Source organism: Brassica rapa, chromosome A06 (assembly GCF_000309985.2).
Source record: "Brassica rapa cultivar Chiifu-401-42 chromosome A06, CAAS_Brap_v3.01, whole genome shotgun sequence".
Classification (NCBI taxonomy): Eukaryota; Viridiplantae; Streptophyta; class Magnoliopsida; order Brassicales; family Brassicaceae; genus Brassica; species Brassica rapa.
The window spans coordinates 18,205,334-18,230,999 of NC_024800.2; the positions used below are offsets into that span (position 1 = coordinate 18,205,334).

Consider the following 25,666-nt stretch of genomic DNA (forward strand, 5'->3'; position numbering starts at 1 on the left):
TAAACACTATTATGTTTTACCAATAATTTATTTGATAAATTAACTTATAAACTTATATAGTACTCTTAACACATAAAATCAATGATTTTATTAAATACTACTCCCTCTGTTTCTAAAAGATTCCTATTCTAGTTTTCACACATTTTAATAAAACACATTAAATTTGCATAATTTTTTGTGTTTATCTTATTTCCACAATTCCAAGCCAATAAAAAATCAATTAGTGCAATTAAAATTTTTGAAGTTTGCAATTAGTTAATAAAACATGCATTGAAAATGTAAAAAATGAATCTTTTAAAAACAAAATTTTTCTCTAGAATATGTATCTTTAAGGAATGAAGAGAGTAATAACTAGAAAATTAATTAATTAACATTATATTTTCTAAACAACTAAAAATTACATTTTAACTTAAATAATTAAGTCTTAAACATATAAATTAGTTTATATTATGTATATTGCATATATTTTATATTTCTAAAATAACAATTTTCTATTTTATAAATGAAAATTTAGATTACATATATTTTAAACAAAATTATTTAAATTTAATAAGCTGAAGGAAATGAAGTTAAAAAAAAACCTGAAATGAAAAAGAGTTATTACCCCACCTCACTAATCCATACCTATTTACATACTTATGCGTTTCAGGTGTGTTTCACCAACCGCACCTATATTTCTACTTTTTTCTTTTATTTTTTAAAGTATAACCACTATGTGTGTTTTGTTTCTGTTTCTGTTTTGTTACGAATGGAAGCATAAATCACAATACACAAGTGTTCATCGTAACCGCACTAACCATTCGGGGCATGAATATCTCAAATTGTTTTTTGACTGAATATTTCAAATATTGTTTTTAACTAAGTCTTACCTTATGTATCTATTATATAAAAACATACATATGAAAAGCAAAAGGTATGATCTCTGTCGGACGTGGGATTCTAATTATGATACAGATAATTATTTAAAGGTCATTAACAATTATTAAAAATAAAGGTCATGCACAAATTAATATTGAATACAAACTTTTTATTATAAGATTCTTAAATACAAATATCATTCCAATCCAGAGTATTACCTTCTTTTCTTTTTTTGGGACAAAATCCAGAGTATTACCTATTTTAAAAAAATAGAAGAATAATTTGGGAATATTTAAACCTGTTTTAAATAGAAGTAGAACGTTTAAAAGAGTGTTCAGCCCGTCGGACGGACACCTCTCCAAGACTTTGGACGTCCTTATGTTATTCTTGTTCAATCTCAGTTTTGCCAAAGAGGAACATGTCAAAGTCAAACTACATCTCTAGAAATTAATGTAACGTCTTAATTTTGCAATGCCGTATCAACACCTCAATCTTGAATTCCTAAAAATAATGAATTTTATCCAATTTATAGTATCCAAAATTACAAAAACAAGGATTGGTACAAAATAAAAGAGGTCCGTTACCGTTTGGTTTGGAAGATTCTCAAGTCTTCTCAAAATGTGTTTTTTAACGGACGTCAACTTGTCAAACCGTCAACTTACCATAGTCTTGTTTGAGTATTGTATACGTATACATACATCTCTGTATACACGCGCTTCTAGATTTTTATTTACTTATTATATCTGAATCCTTCAGACAGAGAACATCATCAAAACAAAGAAAACACATTTTGTCCGAGTTTCGTTTGAGAGAGCTGCGCCTTTAAGAAATCGAAAGAGAGAGCTTCTTCTTCTTCATTTCCCTTGGTTCTACGATTCGAAATTATCTCAATCAGGTAATAATAATAATAATAACAATAATCGTTCATCTTTTTCTTCGTATTTAGGGTTACGGTTGTTCGTCTCTGCGAATTGGGAATTTTGATTTCTAGGGTTTCATTTCCGAATTGTGATTGCAATCGAGACTCATCTAATTAAAACCCTTATCGTTTTGATTTATAACTTAATGATTCTTGGCTCCGGAGAAATGACGATTTTTTTTGGGGGTTTTTTTCTCGCAGGTCAACGTTGTTTTTTTGTGGCATTGAGAGATGTCAGATCATCTGAGTTCATGTACGGACCGTCTCGTAACATCTGATCACCTTAATTCGGACAGAGGATCCAATGAATCTTCTGGAGAAAGCTCTGGCACCACAAGCCTTTCTTCTTCTACGACTACTAAAGCTATTGATGATAAAACTGTGCAAGTAGAAGAACGTGATGATGTCGCTGATGAAGAAGAGGAACCGCTCATCCAGTCAGTTGAATGTCGTATATGCCAAGATGAGGATTCTGTTAAGAACCTCGAGTGTCCATGCTCTTGTAGCGGCAGCTTGAAGGTGAGTTATCTTTGTTGAATTCTATTGATGATCTCTTTTTAATATATTCCAGCTCAAAAAAAAAAAAAATGATTTTGTTTTGGTTTAATATCGTTTGTGTGTGTGTGTTGCAGTATGCTCATCGGAAGTGTGTTCAGCGTTGGTGTAATGAGAAAGGCGACACTACCTGTGAAATATGCCACAAGGTAATACATCAAAATCAATGACATGTTTAATCCTTTTCATTGCAAGTTTACCATTTGCTTACTTAGTTTCTTCTCTCCCCCCCTTTGATGGAAACAGTCTTATCAACCTGGCTACACTGCTCCACCACCTCCTCCTGCTGATGATACCGTTATCGATATCGGGTAACGTTTTCTGAATCTATGTCTCTTTATATCATTTTCTATATATCAAAACATTGTTTTATTCAAGACACGTTACTCATGTTACATTACTATTTGTGTGTGTCATGCAGTGAAGATTGGGCCAATGGTGTTCCCCTAGACTTTAACGACCCGCGCATTTTTGCGATGGCGGCTGCAGAACGTCGTTTCTTTGATCCGGACTATGACGAGTATGCTGATTCTAACTCTAGCGGAGCTGCCTTTCTTCGCTCCGCTGCTCTCATCGTAAGTCCACTTTTATAGCTTTATCTTTCTTGAGATGGAAACGTTATTTAACAGTTTAAAATGACAGTTAATGGCGCTTTTATTGCTACGACACGCCATGAACCTTTCAAACAACAACTCAGACGACGAAGAAGATGACCCATCAGCTTTCTTCTTTGTAAGCAACATCTCTTCTTACTCACAGTCCTTTACATAATCTCTCATTTTGGTTTCTTGTGATAACATACACCTAATTGTTTTGTCTTCCTTGTCAGCTTTTCATGCTTCGTGCTGCCGCTTTTCTCCTCCCATGTTACATCATGGCTTGGGCCATCAGTATATTACAGCGCCGAAGACAAAGACAGGTATCTATATCTTTTCAGAAACACAAACAGACATGAATCTAACCGTATGTATATATACTCATGTTATGTGTTTGTGAATACCAGGAAGCAGCCGCCCTGGCCGCTGCAGAAGTTGCGTTTATGCTGCACAGCGGGGCTGGCGGAGTCCAACGCAGGGGAGGCTTGCACTTTGCTGTAGCTCCTGAGCTGATATCGAATCCACAACACCAATCTGAGGCTGCACCACAATGATTATATCCCTAAGCACCGGTCAAAGAAACCAAAATCATCCACGACCTTGGTCTCTCTCTATTTCGCTTTCTGTAGTAGCTGCTTGTTGTTTATGGGTATTCTTATGAGCTAAACACGAAACTGAGATTAAAACAAAATGCGGGAACTTTCTCTGTCTATGTTTCTTACAGACGAGAAAATAAAGCTTGTTTATAATGCTTATGTATTTACGTATACTTTAAAAAATTTACCAACGATCTTAATATTTTTCAACATATATACTATTTATACAGTGCTGTTTGCATCGCATTGACCATTGCTAGTATATGTTTAGGTCTCCTTTGTATATATGGATAAAAGCCTCTCTTATATTTGTAAATTGTGTTCGTCTCCAACCATTATCTACACGACAAATTGCATATAAGAGAATATCTCGTGTGTGACGACTGATTGGTAAGTTGCGGCATAATTACATTTTAACCACCAGTCATTGTTGCTTATAGTGAACATCGGATGTTTGATCAGTGCCTGTGAAGCCTTGTTCATCGGTTTCGTCCAATGTTGTATGAAGCTTCCAGTCAATTCCTGAAGCTTTTTGCATAAACCCTCCTAATATTTCTAGTAAAATAATATCATTACACGTTTATGGCTATATTTTAGTAAGTTTTTTTTTTTGGTCAGAAACATCATGAGTTGGGTCACTGTTTGCACAGCCACAAGTCAAGCCCTTCACATGTTAGCATTAAATACTCTTTTCTATATATTCTTTTTTTTTACATAATTATTCTTTTATTTTGTATATTTTTCAAAGTTCTTTCCACCACTAGATTTTGCCTCCATATTTATTGTACGCATACTGAATACGTATTAACAACACGCTAGGCTTTTGATTGTCTTTTGATTTTTCTGTTCCCCTAATTCTATTAACAACACGCCCTCTAAATTAGGTGGGTTTCAAATCGGATGTTAACATTATAATATCATAAAACTATTAACTTAAGTTGGTTGTTTGATTTTATATCTTTATCACTTTCATTTCAACATTATTTCTCGGATGCTGGATTATATGGAGAAAAGGAATCCAAACGCTACTTTTTATGTTTATTTGCCAAATTTAGTCATAATCTTTTTTGAAGGAACAAATATTTTAAAATATGTAAATAAAATCTTCATAACAAACACTCAAAACGTTCCTACAAATAATCTTGAAGCCTTTCTAAATGTTTCAAATTCAAAATTGTGGGGTTTTCTTTTAGAAAGGATTTTTATACTTTATAAAAAAAACCGAAAAAACATTTTTTTTGGTCAAAACCGAAAAACATTTTTATTTTTGAGAATTCGGCTGTTTTCTTAGGTGAGATGGATAATGTTTAGGCCAATTGCAAATATACATTGTTACATCTTAAGTCGTCAAAACATTATCACAATTATATTACGTAAATAAAAATGATTAAATGTATTAATAATGTTTGAATAACTCCAGTAGGTAGACTCTTTTAAATTACTACCATTTAATGACATTTTGTCTCAGGGATTATGATTGATTTGTTTGGAATATTTGATAAATATGCTGTTTTATTTCTTTCATAATTTTATTTATAGGAAGAGAAACCGAATTGACAAAACATAATCTCATTTTGAAGTTAGAAATGAGCCTAGTATATGTTTTTTTCAAAAACAAAAATCAGTTTAAAACTCCATTATTGGATCTAAACCAAAAAAAATTAAAATACTCCATTTATTTCATAATAAATGGCATTCTAATATTTTTTTCTTGTTACACAAAAAAATATCGTTTTACAATTACAATACTAATTATACTTACTTTCAGCTGAAAATTAATTGCAAACTGGATTGATTTTATAAATAATTTTATTTATCTCAAATATTATTGATCAGAGATGTGTAATTGATAACAATTTACATATACTAGTGGTATTCCGGCGCTACGCGCCGGGTTTGTATGTTTTATTATGGTATTCTATGTTTAGTTTTGTAAAATATAATGGTTGAAATTTATATTTATATTGGTGTGATTTGTAATATTTTTTGTTAAACATATGTTTCACGATTTCTTTTTAATTATTTCATTCCCATAGTGATGTGTTCAGGTTGCTAATACAAACAAATCACAATCGTTTACTACATTTGGCATTTATCCATTGAAATGTTAAATTAAAAGTAATTTATGTTTAGTTTATTTTAGTTATTATTATAATCAGTTTGTTTGTTTCTTTTTTCTCATAGTAGAAATATTGGTTTGTGGAACGTAAAGGAGAATATCAGTAACATAAACTGAATGACGACTTGAGGCATTATGATGCTGGATTTACGAAATCAATTTAATTTAGATTTAGTGTTATGGCTTCAACAATGTTAGGAGTAAGGCAATGTGCCGTTTCACGAATTCATTGACTGGATGTCAAATTAGTACCCAGACAATTGAAAATATAGTTTCAAATATGAAAACATAAGCCAAGTGTGAAACGGAAGGTTTGGGGAGCACGTGATTTTGTGAACTTTAGACCTATCTATTTATGTTTAGTATAGTGACATGTTATTTCCCATTATATTATTTTGTGTTGCTTAATTCAGATATATTTGCATTTTTGTTTATTTTATGATTAATGGTAAGTTCACTTTCACATTATGAGTTATGTTTTACTATGATATATCTTTTCATATTTTGGCTTCGTAGATTCCTAATTGTTTTGTTTTCTAGAATTGTAATGTTAGAGATAATTCACTGCCGCTGCTAAAAAATGTTATTGTTGATTTATATTTTTACGAATAATTAAACAATAGAAATTATTGTTCATTCAGTGAATTCTCAAGAAATGCCTTAAAGGGAAGTAAAATATGTTTTTCTCTGAATAGCATGCACTTGCCTAAAAGTCTTTTGCTTTTATCTATAGGAAATGTTAGAATTTAAACTCTCTGTTAGTAACATTGTGGAGTTGGTTAGGATGGAAATATGTAAAGAACAAACCTATCATGTATATAAGATGAGTGCGTACATTTGCATGGACTTCCAATGTAAATTTGTGGTTGGATTTTAGATAGCTACTACTGTGTTTTTTTCGTCTCTTCTCGGACCATACGGTGACGTGGATGGAGAAAACATCATCCTTTCATTAAGTTTGTAGGACATTGTTGTTTTCTGTTAATAAGTTGACCAAAAGTAACAAATAAGCAAATCAAAAAGTTTTGGATAAGTGCAAAGTACGAATTTATTGTGCGCATAATTTGAAAACATAGTAGGTGATATCAAGACTTGCTAGTAAATAGGGTATCTGAAACTTGAGAAGTTCAAGTCATTTTGACTTGCGAGCTGATGTGTTTCATGAGCAAGGCCAGTAGCTACCAGTGAGCTTCATTCCCTCAGAACTCTTGCAGAAAACACATGTAGCTCCTGGTGTATCATCGGCAGGGTTGTGATTGCCTCCCTATCAACGCACCATTTAATATGTCAGATGTCAGATGATTATAGATGAGAACGCGTTCTGATAACGATGGACTTACGTCTATCCCAATGTTAGATAGCTACTACTGTGTCTATATCAGTTGCGATCGAAGAGCGGAGATAGTGAATGTCTGATGGTTGGAAGAAAATTTGAATTTAGACAGCTGCAACTGAAAAGTTTAGGCTCTGACAGCACTGTTGGGAGGGCGGAGATGCGGGAGACATTGTGGGAGATCGCAACGGGTCCTCCACACTTGGGTCCTGCTTAAAAATAAGAAGCTAGTACGGTATTGACCTGTGGTGACGAATCAAGCTCTGGCACCGTTACTGTTTATATTTTCTGAACACCTCCATACATCAAAGAACTTGAGGAGCAATGACCATCTGTGTAACACAACCTGTGGTGAATAATGTGTCATGTTTGAGTAGGCGTCTATGATGAAAGTGTAAGTAAAAAACTATTATTTGAGCATCTTACTTGTAGAGGAACCACTAACCAGCACTGATCTCATTGCCAAAGTTGAATTGAGTCTCATATGTTGCATTAAAGAATTCACGTTTTCCACATGTATGGTTGCCTTTCCAGGTGAGTTAAGGAGGAACCACATGTTCATTGTTCCAAATTTGAGTTTATCTGTCGCAAGATGAAAAACATGCTTAGAAGGATCCTGAGAAAAAATAAAATTCAGTAAATGAAGCAAGCTTACAGACCTGAGCACGAATCAAGCGTAAGAGATGATTGTTTCTACTAACTGACTCTGCATATTGATTTTTTTTTTGCTGCTAACAGAGCCAGAAACGTACTATGCTTCTTTAAGGTCATGACTTGTTCATCGGCAGTTTGAAGCATTGTTTCAGCTTTCAAGTAACCAACTTGCAGTAATATAACTGCATCATAGCCTTAGATAAGACAACCCATGGCTTTGAGTTGCACTATATGAAAAGAAAGTAACAGAGAATTTTACTCTATGATGTATACCTGAACTGAGAACATGAGGCTAGTAGTAAAAAATGTCACTGGGAGAATAACAGAAACAAATAGAAGGCTCTTACCTTGGAGGAAGAGCTGCATCAGATGTTGATTCACCAAAAAACTGGTTAGGTGTCCTTAATTCAGGCCTAGAGTTCTTGTGTCAGTCATTCTTGTTTTTCAGTTTTGCGATACCATTGTAGGTTCACTAACCAACAACGTTCTATTTGGAAACAGACAAAGCAGAAAAACTTTTGTTTTGAAACATTGTATAAACGAACAATAGCATGAGCAAGCAAGCAATTTACCCGTTGGAGAAATCATAAACATGTGTCTAGAGTTTAACAGCTTGTGTGCATTAAAAAAAATCTTAAAAATCAACATAAATGTCTATCTAAATTTATCCTTAGTAAACCCAACACAATCCTATTTCATTCTACATTAATGATTTCAATCTCAAGATAAAACGGCCTGTAAAACCACCAAACAAACATCGAATAAGCATGTTTTGTCAGATTAAAAAGTAACAGAATTACTAAGGAGTAAGGACTGAAACAAACGGCTGGGAAATCATTGTGTGAAACACAATCGATGATACTGTCTCAGTCAAGCTCTCAGCTTGCTTTTGAATAGAGGTTTTAGAAGGTGTTAAACCGTTGAACATTGATGGAGGTTTGGATTAGCGTCAACTGTGAAGGGACGGTGGCGATAACAATTTAAGTGGAAGGGAGTTACCTTGCCATCAACCGAAAGCATATCACCGCCCATGAGCTCACCATTTCGGGCTTTCCGGAAACGCTAAAACCTTGTCTCAACACGTGGACTGCACCGTCTCGCCTTCAATTCAGACATCTGAATCTGCGATGAGGCCATTTTTTTTCCTAGAGTATGACTGAGAGATTTAACAGATGAAATTTTCTGAAAAAATAGGGTTTGGATCTCGATTGAGATTGGGTTTGAACCTAGTGATGATCACTTTAAGCTTCTGTGAAATCTTAACTGGGTTATAGTGGGGACTTCGTGAGATATTTTTGAAGAACATAACTTCATGATCATTGACGGAGGAGACAGGGGACTTGCCGTTTGGTTTCATCGCCATGGCTAGAGCTTAATTGGAGTCGATTCTAGGGTTTCAGTTTGTAGGGAGGAAAGGAAAATTGTATATAAAAAAGGACAAAAAGAGGAAGGTGAAATGAACTCATTAAGAAGGTATTGAGTGACATGAGTAAAGAAGAGAACTGATTGCTGAGAAGTGGTTCGATTAGATCTGAGTTTTTATGATCTTCAATTGGAGAAGACGAAGCGGTGGGGTATAACGATCGACAGATCCTTCGTAGGTTTGGGTTTCTGAATGGGGTCTACTTGGGCTGAAACAAATTAATCTAAACCCATATGTTGAAGTAGGTCCACGCGGAGAAAGTATCTGATGTGTACAAAAACATGTTCCTGATTGGTCTGAATATTTCATCCGACGTGGAGGGTCTCTCTGTTGAGTATATTCAACTTTTATTATTGTTAGATTTCAGCCACTTTCTTAATTAGTGTAAAAAATATCAAAGTGACGTTTATTCAGAAACAGAGGTAATATTAATTATGTTTTAAATTTGATTAATATCGACACCAAACGGAATCAAACCAAATATACTGGTTTTGACTTTTATCTATTTTAAATAACAGGTAAAAGAAAATCCCACTATATAAAAGCAACTAATTTCAAGCATTCTTAGGCATGCCACATATGATAAAATATTTAGAACCAATCATTTAGTCATGTCATTATGAATTTCTTAATGACAAATTGCTGGGCCTCACAAAACCTTCACACCAATTCAATGTATCATTCCAGCCAATAGCATATCATATTCCTCCCTCTTCGTTAACCCTAACCTCCACAATTCTTATAAGCTTAAAATAGTTAAGGCAAATTACACTACACCATTAAATAATTCATACCACCATCTTTCAAAATTCCGGCTAGATAGATACACTTTCTCCACTGTTCAGAGCCATTAACACCTTAATCAGATCAAAAACCCCAACCTAACGACTCTCTTCAACTTCCCCATCTCCATCTATATAACCCTTTAGCCACTTACGAAGCTCAAGTATTCTCCAAAGTTATATGAAAATACCTACCGCAGCTATGGCTGGACAAACTCCAACTCAACTGCACGAAATCCAGTCGAGGCGTGTTGAAGAAGAGTTAGAGTTTGTATTATGATCAGAGTACGCAAATTTCTGTCTAGATCGGCCATTTAGATCCCTGCAACTGAATCGCCACTGCCGAAGAGACGACGTAGCAGAAGATGAAAGATGTTTTTTCGTTCGAGAACTTTCGTATTGAATCTCTTCATAAACTCTTGGTAAGCTTATGTTAAGTTTAATGTTCTAAATCTGATCTGATTTGATTCGATATTATACATCGACGAAATTAAGCTTTTAAATTTAGTCATGATAATTGATACTGTTATGAAAAATTCCTTTGAGATTAGGAAGCATAAGTATATTGAAGCTCCAGACTGGTAATGATTTGTTTTTAAAAAAAATTATTGCTCGAATGTATGGTTTGTCTATGCTCTTTCTTGATTAATAGTGTTTGTATGATTTTTTGCAGAAATGACAAAGCAAATCTGCTCAAATATTAGCCACAGACCTGAAAGTTTTTGCGGCTTTCAACTAACTTTACAAAGAGATCACTCAGCTTCTGACTCTAGAGAATTTTAGGTAAATTTTCTGTTCACTTTATATAACTGAATTTTCTGGAAAGCATACACTTTGGTGTTTAAGAGTGTGTGTGTTTGTGTGTGTGTGTTTGATATCTCCACAAGGAAAACGAGAAATTGTTAAAATATGTTGATACAAAATCAGCCAGAAATATAATGTATACTGTGTTGCAGAAGCTGATCGAGGGAAATCCTTTGTTTGATGTGAAGCTTCCCTTTCCCAGTTTCAAGGCTTCCCAGCTCAGAACTTTGATCAATCAAAGGTGAATTTCCTATATATTTCTTCAAACAGAAGGGTCAAGTTTTCAATGTTATTTTGTGCGGAATATTACATCTCGAATTGGCAGAACCAGCTATGTCAACGAGGCCAGATCTAGAGTTCAACACATCAACCAAATTGACAAAATTATCCATCTCTTCTTTGATGTATGCCATCAAAATTTAATCTAATCTTTAACTCGAGTCCTGAAATGGCTTTTTGTTGCAGGTTGTACAAAGTCTTGAACATTCTTGAGTTCAATAGCACGAGGCAAAATATGCCAATAATAGTGCATGATAAAGATGGAAAACTCTGACTACTTTTTGAAAAACCAAATAAGTAAGTGTAACTGGTGATTTCATATAACAAAGTATACATATCTTCCTTTTCAAATTATTTTATGCCACTTCCTTTTCAAAAAATTTGGAGAATGCATGCTTGATCATTAGTATATTATATACATATGGGATTGGTCATATAATACACTGAAAACGTAGCTCCAATTGCTGATTTTTCATGGGATGTTAACGCAACGATATTGCTATCTTTATTACAAACTCATGTTGGATGTGATCTTGACTTCAGGAATCTTTTATTTTCCTAGATTGATAATTCTAGAAGCAGAAGCATGTAATACAAAGTTTGGATATTTATAGTTAATTAACTAACTTGTCATGATCTGTGTTTGTACCAGGTCAAAGTTGGGTGCACAAGGCAGGAAGCAACTGTGCTTAATAATGATTTACTATACACATGCTTTACTATATTTACTCTGAAATTCTATCTGAATAAAATATTTTCATATCTTTTTTTTCATTTTTTCATTAAAACATATATATTTCATTTTATCATTAAAATAAATATTTGGATAATTAAGTAATTTCAAATTTATTTAAAATAAATTTATATTTCATTTTTATTTTAAACAAAACTTTTAAATATTTAGTTAATGTCGTATTTATTTTAAAATTAAATTTATATTTCATTTTAACTAAAACAAAATTTTAAAATATGTAACTAATTTTGTTATGGGCAATTCTCTCAAATAGACCTTTTTTTATTTTGAAAATTTTAATATTTTTTAGTTTTTAAAATTTGAAATCATACTCCCAAAACCCTACCCCTTAACTCTAAACCCTAAATCATAAACCCTAAGCCCTAAATTATAAATCCTAAACCCAAAAATACACCCCTAATAAAACTTTTTTGGTCATTTTGATATTTGAGGTCTATATTTGTTATAAAAACTTTTTTAGGTCTATCCTAGGATATTTCTCTTTTGTAATTACAACTAAAGACATGTATAGTTTTGTATTAATCTGTGATTTAATTTAATATAATATAATACTTTTTAAAAAAAATTGATCCTTCAGCAGTAAAATTTTTCAATTTAGAATATTGTATATCACATGATTTAAAATATGCTTTCACTCAAAATTTAAAACAAATAAAATAAATTATTGTAAATGAACTATAAAATTATTGTGTTTTAAAATGTTTTATAAACAATTAGTAATATTGTAAATGTAGTGAAATTTTTTGTAAATTAACAAATTTGAATCATGTAATCCGCGCGTAGCGCGGAAAACGAATCTAGTTAATCTAACGGAAGCTAAACCCAAAATCAGATTGAACAATCACAAATAAATACATGTTAAATTGTGTAAAGACTGCTGCTAATTATGTTTTCAAAGTATTATTTGGGTTGAACGCTAGATTTCCCTTTGCTGAGATAGCAATTAGAGAAGGAAATCTATACAACGATGATTTCTTGTGTTGGATATATCTATAATTCAATAATATTATATATAAGAACAATACACAATCATATATAAGCGCCACAAAGTACAAACACATTACATTATTAAAGATCATAACCCTTTTGAGTTACGTTCAGAAACATACAATTGAAAAGCAAAAAAAAAGAAAGATTATATCACCAAAAGGGAATAAGAGTGTTGTAGAGCTAAAAGCTACTAAAGACTCTAAAGCCCTGATGCAATAAAGAGGATATATATATATTACTGGTTATAGTAATATTTGTTATAACTCATAACTAATTATGCCCTCAAATTATTCCACTTGATTTCGTTCTAGATCATCGCTTCTTGTCCTAACGACATACCAACCATGTTTTCATCAAATAACCATTTCTCCAACAAAGACAAAGATCCTTGCGATATCAAACCAGAATCTTGCTCCATTGTTACCGCCCGTTTACTCTCTTGGTCATGGAAGAAGCTAGTCTCCTGAGTCAAATTTTGAGTTTCTTCCATGGAATTGAAGCTAAAGAAAGATTGTTCAAACCCTTCTCCACCTTCTTCGGAAGTTGCTGAAGCAAGTGGTCCGGTCTCAGAAACTGGTGATGAGGATGTTAAAGTTAATGTTTTTGGTGTATCTTTCATGAAATCTTGAAGCAACCGAGCGATGTTCTCAGCACTTGACGCATATACCCCTGATGGGTATGGATTAGTATTGTTGCTTGTAGTGGTGGTTGTGGTTGTGGTAGAGGAAGAAGAAGAGGATGGATCATAACAACGGTCAAGTAGAGCTGATGAGAAGCTACGGATGTTTTGTGGTATGATTACTGGTGTTGACAATGATGATGGAGAAAGTGTTGATGATGGTTCTTTGTCTAAAGACAAAGCCTCACAAAGAGCTTGCTTTGCCATGTTGATATCTGTCTGGAGTCTTCTCTCCCATTGACCTTTGTTTGAGGTTTGTTGTTGCTTCTGTGAAATAGTGTTTGATGAAGAGAAGTCATCATTATCTTCTCTACCAGATTCGTTGATCTTCTTGAGCTTCTTCTTCAAGTGGGTGTTCCAATAGTTCTTTATATCATTGTCAGTTCTTTCTGGAAGGTATGATGCTATGGCTGCCCATCTATACACAAAGAGAAAGATGTTTAGATCTTATTCTATTTCTATATATATACCCAACTAGAAGGGGTAGCCTTTGTGGTTAAATATAGATCATGTGCATGCATATTACCTGTTGCCTAAAAGGGCTTGAAGATGAACAATCATCTTCTCTTCATGCTCAGTAAAATTTCCACGCTTAATACCGGGTCGAAGATAATTAGTCCATCTCAATCTGCAGCTCTTGCTACATCTCCTTAGACCTAAAAAACCAAAAATAAAATGATTTTAATCCAATAAAATCAAGGACCAATAAAATCAAGGAAAAAGGGATACAAGTTGTGTGGACGAAAGGGTCGGTGAAATAACTTAGGCTATTTAATTCACTCATCTTCAATGATCATACCAACCAAGGCACAGAAAAATAGTAGAAAACATAAACCCTCAAATAAAATTCAGAAAAAGAAAGGATTAATAGTACAATCAAACAGGCTACAAATAATTGATCAAGACATTACAAAGACTAACCTGTGTTCGTTGGGACAGATCTCCAGTTTCCAGGACCATGTTCTTGAATGTAAGAAACCAAGATGATGTCTTCCTCTGGTGTCCATGGCCCTTTCTTCACTCCATTCCTTTCGCAACAAGGTGGTCTTACCATTTTTTTTCTCCTTCCAGTGTGAAAGTATATTGTTTAAGGCAAGAAATTCGACTTTTAAAAAAGGATTTTGATGAGATATTAGAACAAAAACTAATATTTGAGGAGTTTTTCTCAAAAGCTTTTCAAAATTGTGAGGATTAATACAAAGGAAGTCCAAATGGGTTTGGTTTTGTCTGAAGAAGTGGAGAGAGATGTTGGTTATATTTATAGAAAAATTAGTAAGATACTCCCTCCGTTTCTAAAAAATGTATGTTCTGAAAAAAAAATTTGTTTTAAAAAGATACATTTTTTATTTTTTCAATGTATGATTTTATGAAAAATTGTAAGTTTCAAAAAAATTAATGGTGTTTATTGAATTTCTATTGGCTTAAAGTTATGGAAAATTGTTATTCACAAAAAACAATGCATATTTAATGAGTTTTCTTAATATATGTGAAAAATTTAGAATATGCATCTTTTAAAAACAGAGGGAATAGATGAGAGAGAGAGGGCAAATAGAGCAAATATGAGTTAATTAGTACGTAATTATTAAATTAAGGGAATGAAAAGCAACAATAATGAAGGGCCTGGCTTTGGCTTTGCTTTCAAAGAGTCAACATGTACAGCAAAATGCATTTACTCTCTTTCTCTCCAAAGTCAGCCTCCTTCTATCTCTTTCTCTCTTTCTATGGACTTACACAGTTTCAAACACAAATATTTTTGTACTTTTTTGTCATTTCATATTATCCTAATTGCATTTTTGTTTGGGTCAATTTGCTCAATACGAACCTGACAATTAAAAATATAACTATACCTTGAAAATTATGTCAGTTTAAAACATAATTAGACATTATAGTCTTTCACGACATGTGAGCGTGTGTATTACCATACACTAGAAACATATACTATTCTATGTATAACACAAATATAAAATAGATTATTCCAAACATAAAGAAAATAAATTGAGTTTTATAATACTATTTATTTATAGGGTTTAACGCAGTTTAACCGGTAGACAATATTAAAGAACATATTTATTCGTAGGTCAAATGTTTATTCTAAAATACATTACGTAAAGAAATAATATACATGATATATTACAAAGAATAAAAATATGTTATTCTATGTTTGATGACTATATAGTATAGTATATGAACAGATATATGAACAACAATAAAAGATGAGGAGTAAAAGGAGAGAAAGATGCAAAGAAGAATTATGAAAAAAAAACTAGAGGAAGAGTTTACATAAGACATAAGACGATGGAAAGAGTTGGAGAAGGAGGGATGGAGGCAAAGGAGAGGGAGGATGTCAAATAGTAGGGGTGGGTGTTCGGGTATCCGTTCGGGTTCGGATTGGGTATTTTGGATTTTCGGGTATTTCGGTATAGAGGTGTAGAACCCGTTCGGGTATTTCTGTACTTCGGGCCGGGTTCGGGTATTTTTAATTCGGATTCGGTTATTTCGGATCGGGTTCGGATATTTAGATTTTGAAAAAAAAAAAAAAATTTATTTCTCAAATTTCTTGTATTTAAAAATATAAATTTCACTTAACTTATTTTTTTATTTTTAATAGATTGAATGGTTAATAGATTTGGACATAACATTTTAAAACTAAAAAGACATTAATTTAGTTATTGTTTTTAAAATTTTGATGTAACTTTTTGTTAATTTTGAAGTAAAAAACTTGACATGCATTTTAAGTGAGTAGCAAATCATTTTTTCGTAATTGTATATATATCATATGAACTTAAAGTATATGTAGTATCAATATAAATATTTTATATAAAATGAGAGATGTAAAGTAGACATATAAGGTTAATTATACATATGTTCGGTTATCTTCGGATATCTATTCTGATTCGGGTTCGGGTATTATCCGTTTGGGTTCGGGTATCCATTCTCTCCTAATTCAATACCCGTTAGGGTATTTTGCTACTTCAGTTCGGATTTCGGTTTGGGTTTTTCGGATCGGGTTCGGATGCCACTTCGGATATCGGGTAAAGTGCCCACCACTATCAAATAGATAGAAGATGGGGATGCCGAATAAATATAAGAGGATGTGGATGTCAGAGAGAGAGAGAGAGAGAGAGAGAGAGAGAGAGAGAGAGAGAGAGAGAGAGAGAGAGAGAGAGAGAGAGAGAGAGAGAGAGAGAGAGAGAGAGAGAGAGAGAGAGAGAGAGAGAGAGAGAGAGAGAGAGAGAGAGAGAGAGAGAGAATGTATAATTATAATTCTATTTTACGCTTCGTAAATATAATAGAAAACAACAATATATTATCTGAACATTACATATTAGAGAGATAGATACAATAGGGAGAAAGGGAGTGAAAAAAGAGGAAAAAAAGAGGGAGATAAATATGGAGATTAAGGAGACTGATAGATGGCGAAATGGCGATTGAGGAGAGATACAGAGAGAGATGGAAGAAACGTAAATTTTATCACTACTATATTGTTTTGCCTTTCGTAAATAGAATAGTACAAAGTTTTATTATAACTGTATATATTCAGTTTATAAATATATGTCAGTTTTATAAAATTCAAAACATGTCATATACAAAAAAAAATCTATTTTTTTATAAGTATATAAAAGTTTCAAATTATAATTTTTAACTTAGAAAATGAATTAAAAATGAGAAGTGAAAGTGAAAAAGGGTAATATAGCAATTAATACATAAATATCATAGCTTAGTTGTTGTTATGGTTAGAGACTCCATTTAAATCCTACCATGTATATGCATCCAAATTTATCTTTTTGTTTATATTTAAAAATATTTTTTTTGCATGAGAGTGAAAATATTAATTATGTTTTCTTAAGATAAAGTATCATAATTTACTAGTATTAAAACTTATTAACGCGCAAAAAATAACCAGCTTCCTGGATCATGCAACTTATACTAATCTCGATCGATTTTACTTAATCTATCATCAAACTCAGTACAGTAAAAACTCTATAAATTAATAATTTTGGGACTATGAGATTCTATTAATTTATAGAGTTATTAATTTAAAAAAATGATTTTTTATTTTAGAATATATATTAAAAAAATTAGTTTTGCAGTATATATATTAATTAAGTTTTGAAATGTTACTTTCAGATTATTTTTCGTATACTATTTGGTGTATACAAAACTGTTTATATAATTTAAATGTGGTTTAAATATAATTTTATGAAATATTATCAAAATGTATATTGAATTGTTAAGAAAAAATAAAGATAATGCCATAGTTGATATAGAAAAAATACAATGTTTTTTGAATATACATAAAATTTATATGTATATAAACTATTAATTTATGATTTTAATGGAACCATATATTTACACATGATTTTTTTTAAAAAATATTTTATTATTTTATAGTATTTATTAATTTAAATTTGCAGAGTTTCTACTGAAAACAAATTTGACAAATATGTTCTAACTATTTTTAAACCATTGAGATCGAAATCCTCTACACGTACATTTATTTTTACAGAGGATCGGCGGAATTTTGACAAGTATACATAAATATACATACTATATAAATATACGCTGATATGGATATCACATTCATGCATGTGTCTGTGTGTGTATATGAAAAGTGAAAACATATCAGCTTGGATATTCAAAACCGTGTGGTGCTGATAAATGCATGATATATAGGTAAAGGAGGTGGCACCGAAAGAAGACAAGGAGATGAAAAAAGCTAATATTTCGATTTTTTTTTTTTTTTTTTTGTCATCTGAACTTTCATTCACCAAGTATCATAATTTTACAACCATCACAATTTTACAAACCCAACTATAAGAACACTGGTCAAAGAAACTAACATACACAAATAATTTACCCCAACCAACCCTAGATCAAACCAAAAAATTCCCCTAGTTAAACCACCCAATGTCAAGGAGAGGCCAAGCGTTTCTCATTCTCAAAGATATTCTTCAGCCAAAAGGGATAACCTGCAGCAACATAGGATTGAAACCTTCCACCTATAATCACACTTTGAGCAATTAGAAAAGCACCTCTGTTCCTTCTTTTATCTTCCTTTAAAAACCTCCACCATTCAATTTTTCTGAATCTGATTGAGAAGTCAGAACTCATAGCTTTGAAAGATGGCCAAGCCATAGGTCTTGTGATCGCTCCAACAATCATTTCATCATCAAAAGCAAAGATCACCCTATTCATCTTATGGCTCATCATACTATCAATCGCCCATAAACACACATGAACCTTCAGTTCATTTAAGTTACTGAGACCAGTAAAAGCTCTCCTACTATGCAATAGCACCTTGCCTTCCGAATCTCTTAAAACCCACGCAGCTCCCCCCCATGCAATGTCTTTTCTCCAATGCACTCCAATATCGCATTTAACCCAAGAGAATTGGGGAGGCTCCCATTTCACTAATACTGCCATCTTTAGCCTCTTTTCTTCCTCTACTCTTTTCACTTGAAATTCATCTGCAATAAACCAAGAATCAGCTTCATGACTGATTTTCTGCACTATCTCAAAGGCATTGAATCTCTTTCCTTCAAAACCAAATATATTGCGATTCTTCCACAAATGCCATATAAACCAGGGAAACCTTCTTCTTGCCTCCAGCGTAGAATTTGAATTGTTCAACCCAAACATCAAGAAATGGATGTTAGAGTAAAAAGAATTCTCATCAAATCCATTATGAGGAATAGGGATGAGCGACAGTGCCCAGACCTGACGCGCCAAGGGGCAGGTAAAAAGAAGATGGTTAACAGATTCATCCTCAAATCCGCAAAGCTGACAACACGGATCCAATTTGACTCCTCTCTTGATCAATAATTCTCCAACTGGAATGGCATTGGAAATAGCTTTCCACAAAAAGGTTTTAATTTTGGGATCTGTTCTGACTTTCCAAATAGAGTCTTTCAAGAGGTTAAGAGACGGGAGAGCTTCAGCTTCTCGAATCATAACAGAGTGTTTCTCATTATTCATCATCCAATAACCAGATTTCACCGAGTACACTCCATTTCTATTGTGGCACCAAGTCCAAAAGTCTTCTTCATTTACTGCTGGCTTCATCTTCATAATGCTTGCTATATCTTCAGGGTAGAATAGCTCAGCCAGCACCGACGACTTCCAAGTCCTGGAATCTTGATCTATAAGATGACTAACCTTAAGATCCAAATCGACAATGGGGTTCATCATGAGAGGTCTTCGCATAGTCTCCCCTGCAATCCAAGAATCCATCCAGACATTGATAGAATTTCCATTACCAACCTGTTTGCTAAGTCCCCGAACAAGCAGTTCTTTCCCAAATTGAATACTTCTCCACCCGTACGAAGGTCTGGCCCCCAATCGAGCATTTAAAAAGACGTCATTAGGAAAATATCGACTTTTAAAGACTCTTGCAAACAGAGAATCAGGCTGGTAAAGTAACCTCCATGCCTGCCTAGCAAGAAGGGCTTGATGGAAGGTGTGAATGTCTTTAAAGGCTAACCCACCTTGATGTTTTGAAAGACACATTTTTTCCCACTTCATCCAATGGATCTTGCGTTTATGTTCCAAAGAATCCCACCAAAAAGCAGCCATAGCCTGAGTCAGGTTTTCACATGAACTTTTAGGTAACTTAAAGCATGACATAGCATAAAGAGGCATAGCCATTGCCACTGCTTTAAGTAAAACTTCTTTGCCACCCTGAGAAAGAAGCCTAGCAAAATACCCTGAGAGCCTGTCTTTTAATCTATCATAAATATAAGCAAGCAACTCAGATTTAGAGCTACTGAAGCACTCAGGTAGACCAAGGTACGTTCATGTTCCTCCTTCCTTCTCAATACACGTGATTCTTTTGATACTAACCTGGTTCTGAATCAAAACCTTCCTTCCAAAAGTGATAGCAGACTTCTCCAGGTTAATCCTTTGACCTGTGGCTCTTCCATAAGTATTCAATATCTCCATCAACACTTTAGCTTGTTCATCACTGGCTTTACATACAAATAAACTGTCATCTGCAAATAAAAGGTGATGAATCATCGGTCCTTTTTCATCAAACTGAATGCCTTCAAGTCTTCCTTCCTTCTCTGCCTTCTCAATAAGATGAATCAACCCCTCAGTACAAAGAACAAAAAGGAATGTAGACAAAGGGTCACCTTGTCTGAGTCCTCTACCCGGCTTAATATTTCCGAAAGGCTGATCATTAATTAGAACTGCAAACGAAACCGAAGATACACATTCCATAACTCTGTCAACCCAAGCGCCATTAAATCCCATTGCCTTCAACAGTCCTTGAAGGTAAGCCCATTCAACACGATCATAAGCCTTCGACATATCAGATTTGATTGCCATGAACTTATCCGAAATCTTGTCATTGGTACGAAGGTTATGAATCAACTCATGCGCAATAAGAATGTTATCGGAGATTAGCCTTTCTTCAACAAAGGCAGACTGAGTAGAGGAAACAATGTTCGGGAGTAAAGGCTTTAATCTCCAAACCAGGATTTTGGAAATTATCTTATAAAGGACCGAACATAAACTGATAGGCCTCAGATCAACCATTCTTTGGGGATCAGTGGTCTTCGGGATTAGGCATAAGTGGGTAAAATTCCAATCTTTTGGGAGAAAGCCATGCATAAAAAACCTCTGAACCTCCTCTGTTACTTGTGCACCAACAATATCCCAATTACTTTGAAAAAACATCCCTGTCATCCCATCAGGTCCGGGTGCACTAGCAGCATTTATAGCAAAAACAGCATCTCTCACTTCAGCTCTAGAAACCTCCTTAATAAGATACTCATTCATTCTTGGTGAGACAGAAGGTATAAACCCATCAAAGAGATCCTTGAAATCAGTCGGATTTGTTGATTTGAAAAGGTCAGAAAAGTAATTTGAAGCAACCTCCCCTTTGGCTGACTCCGAGAAGTGAGAGACCCCTTGATCATCTACCAGTTTCAGAACCCTTTTTTTTGCTCTGTTGGCTTTCACTGAAGCATGATAGAACTTGGTATTTCTGTCACCACATATGGCCCATTTATCTCTGCATTTCTGGCGCCAAAACTCTTCCTCCTCCCTGTAAGCATGCATCAAAAGTCTGTTGAGGTAGATTAGTCTCTGAGAAGATGGAAAGGATGAGGACTGTTCTTTTTCCAACTCCATCTGACACTGAATAAGCTTGTCTCGAGCATTCAAATTCTGAGATTTTTTTCAAATGCTGAGACTTCTCCTCACTTGACGAATCTTCTCCGATACCACAGAAGTATCCTTCCAATGAGAACTCATCCATGCTTTTTTAATTTCCCCCTTAACCTGGTCATTATTCAAAAACCGACTGTCATATCTGAACCTACCAAGATGATGAGTCTCTCTCGCAAATAACTTAACCAAAACAGGTCTATGATCGGATCCCCTCTTCTCTAGGAAAGTCTGAGATGAATGAGGAAACATCGAAAACCAGTTTTTGTTCCCAAAAGCCCTATCAAGCTTGCATTGGATCCATAAATCTCCTCTTTTACCTCCCCAGGAGAATTCATTACCATAAGAAGGGAGTTCACAAAGCTCCGCAGCATGAATCATATCATTAAAAGGTTGAAAATAGGCTTCATTTCTTCGAGGACCCTCTAGCTTCTCATCATTATTTCTTATGGCATTGAAATCTCCAAGCACACACCATGGGATTTTTCGATTAACCCCAATTCTTGAAAGTCTTTCCCAAACCCTAGGTCTTTCTTTAAATACAGGATGGCCATAAACACAAGAAACAAAATATTTACTATTACTTGACTGTACAGAGAAGTCAACAAGGTTCTTATCAACAAACTTGAACTCCAAACGAACCGAGTTCTTCCAAAAAAGCGCCAGGCCTCCGCTATACCCAATAGGATTAACAGTGAGAATCCTATCATAACCCAGCCACTCCTGAAGGTCAACCAAAACATCTCTACCATTCTTAGTTTCCATCAAAAACAAAACCTCGGGAGAATGTTCTTTACGCATCTCCCGTAATCTTGGAATCACCAAGTCGTGTGCACGGCCCACTCCTCGGCAATTCCAACTGAACATAGACATATCAGATCTTGGGCGGTCCCTCAATTGGGACCACCATTGGTTTCTTAGACCTTGGCGAGTATTGAGATGTCTCCACATCAATCGAACTTTTTCTTTTTTCTGGGACGGCAAGAACGTTATCTTTCTTCTTCTCCTCATTAGGACCAACAAATTTAACAACTTTCCTCTGAGACTTTCTCACAAAAGAACCCGGCCTCCTTCTTGGCATAGCACTCCTCCCTTTGGTCCCGGAAGAACAGGCATCAGAGATGCCAAAGTTATAACCCGTAGAACCACCAGGATTCCAACTACCACTTGCCGAATCCGAGAAAACAACGTCTTGAGAAGCTAAACCCAAGAGTCTTGGCTCCATAGATAACGCATTTCCTGCTCTAAAGGCAGAGGCCATCAGTTTGCTTCCTCCAGGCGAGCTCATACTTTTGAGATTTTCATTTTGCTTATGGAAATCAAAAACAATACCCTTGCCCTTGTTCAGATCAGCTGTGAAGGTAGGAGGAGGCTCCAATCTTAACATCGTCTTCTGAGCAATGGGATCATGCTCTATCTCCTTTAAGGACCATTTAATTCTTTCTTTTCTCGCCAATTTCTCAGCCCCTTCAGCTTCCAACAAATAATGCCTCATTCCTTCTAGCACTTCATCCGCTATTTTTGGACGCCCATTCAAAGGATTGATCCCAACTTGGGAATCAAGCACCACTCCAAAAAGTGGATCATCCTCTTTAATTACTCTCTCCGCAAGCTGACTTTGAAAATTCTCTATAGCTTTTCCTTTCATCTCCGCATGAGCATAAGCCGCTTGAAAGAAAGGACAATGGGACTGTTCATGAGTTAGCCTTTGACAAGAGTAGCATCTTTTTTGCAATCTCTCATAATCATACAGAATTTTCACCACCTCTCCTCCAGGAACAGTAACCGTTTTGAAGCGCCTAAGAGGTTTAGAAAGATCAAACTTAACCTTGACTCTTATATAGTCTTTGAGTTGAGGTTTATCTGGATCAAACGCTACTTCAATGACTTGGCCAGCAAAATCTCCTAGCGACGTTAACGCCGCCTTCGTATAATGATTCACTGGAATATTACGCATCTGAACCCAAACCTCAATGAACTGCAAATAGTCCGGTGGTGGTCTCTCCACCCACCTTTCTATTGCCAGTGTCCACTGATTACTAGTATGAACACCTTTGTTCAAAACATCTAACAAGTCATGCTCATGCTTGAAGATAAACTGGAACCTGTCTCTAGAAAGGGCCACACCTCCAACCCGATCATAAAGCCTCCACTTCCTAGGCATCTCCAGAATAACCTCTGAAATATTTTGACACTGGGGATTAAGCAATCTCCCCACCAAACTTACAGCGTTCCGCTCTGTAGAGTAATAATCCGGCAAATCCGGAATAACGAACGGCTCTTCACCCTCTTCTAAAGTCATACCATGCATCGCCTTATCCAAAAAAGGATCCATATCCTTCATACTCTTGAGACGTAGATACCAGAAACACCTTCAATACTCTTCTAAGACCCCAACCAGTAAAAGCCCTCTTTATACCCGAAGTCTTGAATTTTCAAACGAAAGAAAAGTTGCTATCACCAGGAACCAACAATTAATCACTCCACCCACAGATTTAATTGAAGGATACAACACTCAATATAATCGAAAAGGAAGGAATAAAGATTATATTGAGAAGACAGAACCCAAAAAAGGGAAGCACAAAGTTTATCGCTTTTCTTATCGCCTTATCGTCTTGGTTCATCGCTAATATTTCGATATAACGTGAAGTTTATTTATCGTATAAACGTTGACAAAAAAATATATGTATCGTATAAACACTGTAGCGTATAATAGAGGTTCTTTGGTTTATTAAATAGATTTGCTGGATTTACTATGATTAACCCATAACGCGGCGTCCGGCAGAAATTATCTTCCGGTTGTTCGATAAGAATAACATAAGTATTTGATTTTCTTGCTTCAAAATTTTGATCTAGAGCATCTCCATGCATTTTATATAAGTTTAGATAATTAACATTATAAATAAATTCACTCTAATAAAATTATATACTTTTTTTCTGTTTACATTAAAATAGCATTTTTTATACGAATATATTGAGATTTCAATTCAACTTAAAATTATTATATTTTAGAGAATAAAATACATTGAAGGTGATTTTAGAAACAACTTTTTGATACTACAAATAAACAATTAGTAAAAAAGTGATATTGCACAAGAAAATAAAAAATGTGAATTTTTTTTGCTAGCTGATACATATATCACTTTCCAATCATTTTTACAATTGAGAATTGCCTTGATATAAAAAAAACATAACTGCACTGCCTAAAGTGTTTTAATTAACATAGTCTACGATTTGAATCGACGACATGTATAGCGAGCATAAAAGAATACATATATATATCCCCTATATATTATTTGAGAAGCATTGCAACATTTTTTTTGTAGCCACGTGTCATCACTAGAATGATTCTTAGAATCCTTAGAGAAATAAGTTGGTCCATCTAAATATATAATAAGCTTTTTATTAAACCACAATAAATACATTATTAATGTGCTTTATTATTTCCTTAAATAAGATTATGGAATTGCCTAATGTGGCTAAAGTATATATGACAATTAATGATTTTGAATAATAAAGATTTGATAAAAATAAGTGTGTATTATAATTATATATGTTTAATTTTAAGTTATTAAAATAAATTAAACAATCATAGTAACCATATAATAAAAATTAAAAAAAAATTATTTATATATTATATTTTGAATTTTTAAAAACGAGTATAAATTACTAAAACTGTTAAAAATTTCACCTTAAAATTTTGTGATCTATAATTTAAAACTTTTGTTATGACATGATAAAAATAATTAAAAAATAATATAAGTTGAAAGTCTCATTTAATAAGTATCAAAAATAAAAGATATATAAATATATGTATCATTTTAAATTAAACTATATGCCATATAAAAATACATAAATATCTTAATTTTGAAATTTACTTTGAAATTTTTTTTTGATAAAAAATTTTAAAAAATATTGACAACTTAATTTTTTAAATATTATAAATTACTTAAACCATTAATCCCATAGTGAAAATTTGGTTATCGCTAATTTAGACTTTTTGCTATAACAGATACAAATAATAAAAGACAATATGAGCAAAAAAATCATCTAATAAATATTAGTATTAAAATATACCATATATATGTTACTATCATTTAAATTTAATTATACATCATATCAAATAGAAAAAATATGTTTTCGATTTATAAAATTT

At 33.7% G+C, this 25,666-nt stretch overlaps 2 protein-coding genes and 3 long non-coding RNA genes across 11 annotated transcripts; 2 read left to right on the forward strand and 3 right to left on the reverse strand.

Moving 5' to 3' along the window:
• Positions 1–1,505: 1,505 nt before the first annotated feature.
• On the forward strand, positions 1,506–3,753 carry LOC103874679. The gene is made up of 8 exons (XM_009153119.3): positions 1,506–1,753; positions 1,979–2,296; positions 2,410–2,481; positions 2,579–2,643; positions 2,754–2,907; positions 2,975–3,064; positions 3,162–3,251; positions 3,336–3,753. The coding sequence occupies exons 2-8, from the start codon at positions 2,009–2,011 to the stop codon at positions 3,480–3,482; spliced, it is 906 nt and encodes a 301-aa protein (XP_009151367.1). The 5' UTR covers positions 1,506–1,753; positions 1,979–2,008; the 3' UTR covers positions 3,483–3,753.
• LOC117134592 lies at positions 2,912–12,089 on the reverse strand. The gene is made up of 3 exons (XR_004458783.1): positions 12,079–12,089; positions 4,212–4,217; positions 2,912–3,149 (listed from the first exon to the last, which is right to left on the reverse strand). It is a non-coding gene; the product is annotated as an uncharacterized LOC117134592 (long non-coding RNA).
• On the reverse strand, positions 6,651–9,176 carry LOC103874680. 5 transcript variants are annotated; one of them, XR_001959078.2, is made up of 5 exons: positions 8,857–9,176; positions 7,636–8,775; positions 7,403–7,558; positions 6,984–7,322; positions 6,651–6,907 (listed from the first exon to the last, which is right to left on the reverse strand). It is a non-coding gene; the product is annotated as an uncharacterized LOC103874680 (long non-coding RNA). The 5 variants fall into 5 exon arrangements; XR_001959077.2 differs by having other exon boundaries at positions 7,636–8,752; positions 8,857–9,175; XR_001959079.2 differs by having other exon boundaries at positions 7,636–7,812; positions 7,978–9,165.
• LOC103874682 lies at positions 9,597–11,863 on the forward strand. Of its 3 annotated transcripts, none has more exons than XR_004458782.1 (3): positions 9,597–10,618; positions 10,792–10,880; positions 11,105–11,863. It is a non-coding gene; the product is annotated as an uncharacterized LOC103874682 (long non-coding RNA). The 3 variants fall into 3 exon arrangements; XR_004458781.1 differs by having other exon boundaries at positions 9,597–10,880; positions 11,105–11,215; positions 11,571–11,759; XR_004458780.1 differs by having other exon boundaries at positions 9,597–11,215; positions 11,571–11,774.
• Positions 12,090–12,663: 574 nt separating the features above from the next.
• On the reverse strand, positions 12,664–14,620 carry LOC103874683 (transcription factor MYB96). Its single transcript, XM_009153120.3, has 3 exons — positions 14,263–14,620; positions 13,868–13,997; positions 12,664–13,759 (listed from the first exon to the last, which is right to left on the reverse strand). The coding sequence occupies exons 1-3, from the start codon at positions 14,393–14,395 to the stop codon at positions 12,970–12,972; spliced, it is 1,053 nt and encodes a 350-aa protein (XP_009151368.1). The 5' UTR covers positions 14,396–14,620; the 3' UTR covers positions 12,664–12,969.
• Positions 14,621–25,666: the final 11,046 nt, after the last annotated feature.